Source organism: Pipistrellus hanaki, assembly GCF_964339955.1.
Source record: "Pipistrellus hanaki genome assembly, chromosome: 1".
Lineage (NCBI taxonomy): Eukaryota > Metazoa > Chordata > Mammalia > Chiroptera > Vespertilionidae > Pipistrellus > Pipistrellus hanaki.
This window is the reverse complement of record NC_140503.1, coordinates 168,018,213-168,025,024: the sequence shown is the minus strand read 5'-3', so window position 1 is coordinate 168,025,024 and position 6,812 is coordinate 168,018,213. Positions and strand designations below refer to the sequence as shown.

The 6,812-nt window shown below is 36.8% G+C and overlaps 1 protein-coding gene across 1 annotated transcript; it reads left to right on the top strand.

Moving 5' to 3' along the window:
- Nucleotides 1-1,626: 1,626 nt before the first annotated feature.
- Nucleotides 1,627-4,097, top strand: LOC311612647 (interleukin-8-like; the record flags this gene model as incomplete). The annotated part of the gene is made up of 4 exons (XM_084865738.1): nucleotides 1,627-1,690; nucleotides 3,138-3,273; nucleotides 3,561-3,644; nucleotides 4,076-4,097. The coding sequence occupies 4 exons, from the start codon at nucleotides 1,627-1,629 to the stop codon at nucleotides 4,095-4,097; spliced, it is 306 nt and encodes a 101-aa protein (XP_084721864.1).
- Nucleotides 4,098-6,812: the final 2,715 nt, after the last annotated feature.

The window sequence follows — 6,812 nt, the reverse complement described above, 5'->3', positions numbered from 1 at the left end:
CAAGGAGATGGCTATGTTAGTAGGACTCAGGAAAAATACAAAGGCAACCCTGAGAGGCTGAGAAGTTTGCCAATCCTCAGAACTCTGAGCATCTGAGTGGTGCCACTACATTGTGTCCTGATGGTGAGGGACTGAATCAGTCACCTAAGGTTTCCCCATAGGAGAATATGAACAAATCAATATTACTAAAGAAACGAAGCAGTCAATTTCCTTTAAGATCCAGGTCTTCCTTACATAGCTGTCTTCACTTTTTTCCTCTCCTCATTTCATGCACTGCTTTTCATACAATGCTCAACAATGTCAAGAACCCAAATGGACTATGTTCTCTTAACTCTCATTACCTTTTACTTTTTTTTTCCTCCATAAGCAAGGCAGCCACCCCTTCTCCCACACCATTGGTTTTACTACTACTCATTACCAATTTTAGGTCATAGCTTTGAGGTTGTTTCTTTATAAATTCATCAAAATTGTAGTTGCTTGTGTCACTAATTGTCCATATCTGGCATCAGACTGCACAATCTTTGAAATCAGAGATTTGATTTTATTTACACAGTAATCATATATCCTACTATAATACTTGGCATTAACATATAATCAATATATATTAAATAAGTAAAAGGACAATGAAGTTCCTGTAATGGTAGAGTTAAAAGCAAGAAGAACCCTAGCAGGTCTGACGCAGTGAATAGAGTGTCAATCTACAGACTGAAGCATCCAGGGTTCCATTCCAGTCAAGGGCACATGCCTGGATTATGGGCTCGATTACAGGGAGCTTGAAGAAGGCAGCCCATCAATGATTCTCTCTCATCATTGATATTCTAACCCTTTCCCTCTCCCTTCTTCTCTAATGTACGGTTTCTAATGTTGTCTGCTTTCTAATATTGCTTTCTTCTTCTGATAGACCAATCCCTTTAAGAAAAAGTACACTTTACTGAGAAGTTACTTGATAAATATTTGTGAGACAGAATGAAAGGGCACAAACTTCATTCCATTAAATATACATTCCAAATCTTTTGAAAAGTTGTACTTTGTTTCTTGAGAGCAGAAACTTTCCAAAACTCAGAGAAAAGAGCTGCTCATACAATATGTCCCCCCCCAAAAGTGGTCAATTCTCTCATAAATCACAGCACATACACTTTACATAGAAGAATAATCATACAAATTTCAGAATTTGTGCCATAAAAGAATAATCATAAATGACCTTACTCTAACAACTGGAAGATGGTACTACGATAAAGTTATTTATAAGTATAAAGGAATACAACTGACAATTGTATCAAACTGAGAAGCTTCACTGTTTAAAAATATTTTAAAGCAAACATGCTTTTGAATGAAATTATATTATTTTAAAGAAGCAATAAAAGTTCAATCGTGATAGTAAGTAGGCAGCCAAGTGGGTAGATAAGAAACCAATGGTGACTCAGGCTTGTTCACAAAGAGTGACCGGAAAGCTCCAGGTGGTGGCATTTCCTCTGACCTAATAAAAGAATGAGCTGTTGCACAGGTCTCGCTGTTGAGATGGTATAAAAAGCCAGAGGTGCTCTGCATCCAGCACAAGTCCCTGAGGACAACAGGCCTCAGCAGCACCCAGGAGAAGAGCCCATAAGAAACCAACTTGCTCTAACCATGACTTCCAAGCTGGCTGTTGCTCTTCTGGCAACCATCCTGCTCTCTGCATCTCTGCATGCAGGTAAGCACATCTTTCCCATGCAGTTTTCCTGGGTTTAAATGTGATCCTTAGATGGTAAGATTAATCTTTATGCTTTGATTAAAAGCAAAGAAACATTTTTTATTCAGGAATAGAAAATAATCTTTGCAGTCATGTAATGGCAATTAATTAAAATGGAGTTTTAATTACTTTAGGCTGTATCTATACAATTAGAAAAATGTAATGCTTGATTAACACAGATATTCTGTTCTTATCATTTATACTCTGTAGTATGCATATACTAATAAAAGGGTAATGTCGTCTTCCAGACAATCTTCTTGATATCTTTCCTGACAAAGCCACAGAGTCTGAGGGCCCAGGCTCAGGCAGGCACAGGTGGTTTGGAAGGGCCCAGTTGCAGCCTTGAAGGGCCCAGGGTCACCAGGCAGTGGCAGCAGAGGCAGGGTAATGGGGTCAGTGCCTTCCCCTGAATTGTCAGGTCACCTCCTACAAAGGGAGGCCAGACTGTGGTTTAGGCCATGGGCAAGGCTGAGGCAGTTAGGGTCTATCAGGCTGGCATGGGAACAAATTAGGGGTGATCAGGCCAACAGGCAGAGGCAGTTAGGGGCAATCAGGCAGGTAGGCAGGCAAGTGGTTAGAAGCCAGCAGTCCTCAGGAATTGGACCTATACCAGCAGTCAGACATAACACCAGGGTCCCAGATTGGAGAGGATGCAGGCTGAGTTGTGGGACCTCCCCCGTGCATGAATTTTTTCTTTGCACCAGGCCTCTAGTATTTTATATAAATGTATAAGGTAGAGTGTATCATATTGGAAGCCACAGTGACTTATAATATATATGAATATTGAGCAAGATAACTTAGGTAATTTTACACTGTGTACTATTTTACTGAAAATCTTCAGACAGCTATCAATTTCCTTTTGATTTAAGGACACCCTGACAGAACCTAGACCTTTTGACATTCATTTTAGGAAATAAATACAGTTTAGAATATTTATGATATAAAGTTTTTTTTTCCCCTTTCTCTCAAGCATTGAAAATTTTGTTAAGATATAAGTAACTTCCGTGTAACTCATTTATACCTTTCTATTGATTCTTTCTGAAGGCAATTTTCCTATTCATGAATCTTAATTTGCATACTACATACAGCACTGTGGTATCACAGAGCATTAGGGAATATCTAGTAGAAAAAAAATCTTAAAGATGTCAACATTGCACAAAGACAACTCCAGTCTTTATGTAGAGGATATTCAATGTTATCAGGAGTGACTGTTTTGAAAACAGAAAAACTGATGTCAAAGGCAAGGAGAATATCCAGCCTTTAATTTCTAGAATGAGTTTGCTAAAGATGCTATGTTGAAAAACACACAGTCTTCGAGTTATCACATCGGAATTGAATAGGTTGTAGCTAGCAGAGCCCTCCCTATTGTTGAAATCAATCTACTATAGTTTTTATTTTTTCCCCACAGCTTCAATTCTGCGGAGTAGAAAGTCAGAAGTTCGATGCCTGTGCCTTGGTATGCACTCTGTACCTTTCCACCCCAAGTATATCAGGGAACTGAGAGTGATTGAGAGTGGACCACAGTGTGATCATACAGAAATCATGTAAGTACTTTAAAAAGTGATTAAAAATCTTCCTTTAGCTAACCTAGAACTGAGGAAGGTGGAAGCATCCAACAAAGTTCTAGGTACTAGGAATACAGTAGTGGCTTAAACAGAAGGACATATTCTGGGTATGAATGGCATTTAAGTATGGTCACTCCCATGATTCCTAGCTCTAAATTGCTTTTGACTTACACTTTATGCCCATACTTAAGGGACAATGACTGGAGTGGCAAAGGGGTGTCTGAAACTGCTAAATGCTGATTTTAAGCATATCTCTTTCATTTCAGTGTAAAGTTGAAAAATGAATTATCTCTCTGCCTGAACCCCCAGGCAACATGGGTGCAGAAGGTTGTACAGTTATTTTTAGATAGGTAAGTTTTGTTGTTGTTTTTAATTTATATTTTTCATTTATCCTGAGATATATATTCCAAAAGTCAGCCTATAAATTTTCTGCTGCTGCCAACAATATATTTTTGGTAATTGCCTCTTTAATTAAAAATAAATAGCAGCAATAGTGAGTTCATTGTAACTCAGTATTGGGAAGACCACACATCTCAGTTTGTCCTTGGAAGTCTAGGTCTGTGCCTGGTCCCTGTGCCATAATTATGGTTCTGTTTCATTCTCAGAAGTGTCCTGCTTTGGAAGATGACTTATCTGGTCTCTCTATTTAGAGTTGAAAGTATAGAACATTTCTAACATCTGACTACTTAAGACTATATTAGTTTCTGTATTAAATATAAGGACCACACTTGACTCCTGTTAGAAGATTGTTAATCTTCATATTTTATTTATTTATTTTCAGAGCTGAGAAGAAAGAGCCTTAAAAAAGAAATGCCTTCTCCATGGTTTCCAAGAACTCTTCAGTAAAGATGCCAATGAAACGTCTAACCAATCTATTTCACTTCTTCACATATTGTTTGGGGCTGATGTAGAGATCTCTGGTAAAATACAGGATGCCTGGTTAGATTTGAATATTAGGTAAAACAATGAAGAGTTTCTTTCAATCCCATGTTATATCTAGGACATACTTATTAAAAAAAAATAAACAAAAACTCACTGCTTGCAATAAATTCAAACTTAGCCGGAAATACTGTATTTTTAGGGAGAAGGGAGTTAAATATTGCAACCTTAGTCTGCCAGTCAATATCCAGGAGTCTCTTTTAACTGTGCCTTGGTTTTTTCTTTATTCCTAACCTAGAGAAAATATATCAGTCACCATTTGCCTCACTGTGATGTGAGGACATGCAAAAACAATTAATGTCTTTCATGCTCGCGTAAATTATTTCCAAGAGTAACTAATTCACTTATTTATTGTTTATATATTTATTTAAACATCAAAGAGAGTAACATTTATGCATGATTTTGGAAAATGGGAAAGGAGCATTGTTGATAGGAGAGTATAATGATGGTTGTAAATTTATATTTATTTTAGATGTTAAATAATATACTAGAGAACTGTCTTGATCAAAGTTGATTTATTTTGATTGAGTTTGCTAGATTTAGCAAAATTAAAAACAAACAGAATATCCAATTAAACTAGAAATCCTATTTTTGATGTTCCTCATATTGTCCTCTCACTGTTGGCCTTGTGCTATTCTGTGTTGAATCCCAAAAATCCTCAGTTAGGACTCTCTTTCTCCAAACAGCAAAAATTCTTGCTTGTCAATACGTATTTATTATATACAAATAGAGTCTCATAATTTATTTACGTAATTATATTTATAACACTTTATGTTTAACTTTATACATAATAAAATTCATCATCAAAGTCATCAAATGTTTGTATTTATTTCAAGATCTATTGTTTTTTATCTTCAGTTGTATGATAAAATATTATTTAGAAAACGCAAGTGCTTCCTCTCAGCATTTTTATACTATGGTGGAAAATAGGAACTTTCACTTGTAGAAAAACAGAACTTTTTTTCCAGAGAAGGCTGCAAATAGTAGCCATTAAGAAATGAGAATTTTCTCCACTCCGCACTGTATTCCACTTTGCTAATAAGGCTGACTTCATTTGCTTTGTTTCCTTTTTTAAAATATATTTTATTGATTGATTTTTTACAGAGAAGAAAGGAGAGAGATAGAGAGTTAGAAACATCTAAGAGAAAAAATTATCTATCAGCTTCCTCTTGCACAACCCTACTGGGGATGTGCCCACCAATAAGGTACATGCCCTTGACCTGAATCAAACCTGGGATCTTTCAGTCCTCAGGCAAATGCTCTATTCACTGAACCAAACAGGTTTTGGCTGACTTCATATTTTCAATGAACCAGCTCAGGTGACTGTGAAAGGGGGAAGAGGGTACATATTAGGTGCTTTTCAGTTATTTAAGAAGTAAAACTTACACATACAAGGCAAAGAAAAAAAGAGTTCAAAATATGAATAAAGACCACAGATACTTGAAATAAAAAAAGTAAAGGGAAAACCTCTCATAGTAAAAATACAAAATTTAAGTAAAAAATTCAGTGGGTGAGTTTTTTTGAACAGATTAGACACAGCCATAAAGAAATTTGGTAACTAGGAAATAGACCTAAATAACTTTATCTGGAATTTATAGAAGAGATAAAGAGAAAGAAAATTGAAAAAAGAAATGAAAATACATGGAAAATGCAGTGTCTAATTGGATTTTCACAAGCAGAAGAGAGGGTCAGAGACAATGGTTAAACTGACAATAGATGGAAACTTTCCAGAAAGGGTGAAAAGAATAACTGGCAGTTTTAGGAAATCCAATGAACCTATGCTTAAATTTATATTAGTAATAAAAAAAACAAGAATTTTAAAAATGTGATCCATATTTATCCATCTCCACAATCATTTACTTTTGTTTTTGGGCATTTTAAATGCACTTTTAAAAATATTTATTGTTGAAAGTTTTACATATGTCCCCATATTTCCCCATTGACCATATCCAGCCTGCTCCTGTTAGCCCCAAGCCTTCACCATCCTATGTTCTGTGCCTATGACTGATTATCTCCCATGATTATCTTTGGTTATTATCTCCCACCCAGCCACCCTCCCCCACCTTCCCTCTGAGATGCACTCCTTTTTAATCTCCACAAAGGGAAGTGATGAAAAGGGTCCTCCCTTATTTTCTCACTAGTTACTTCATATTGCAACCTACTTCTCCCCTCTCATTAGCTCCTTGTAATCACTCTGTGTCCCTGCAGCTACCAATCTATCTATGGTCAACATTACCTGTGGTGCAGAACAAGGCTCTTTCTCTTTGCAAATTTCCAGTGCACATCAACACAGTGGTGTGCAACATAATAGAATTAGTAAAATAAAAAAAATTGCAAGTCATATACAAGCAGAAACCAACTGGAAATTCCACCCTAATATTTACTACTACAGGACAAGTGCAAGAAATTCATGAAGGGGGTGGGGGGGAGGGAGAGGGACATGTTCCTCAGCCCAGCCTTCACCCTCTCCAATTTGGGACTCCTTATATCTGAGACCAAACCCGTGGGGCCTAAACAGGCAGTCATACATCCCTCTGACAATCCAGGACTGCTGGCTCCCAACAACCTGCCTCTACCTG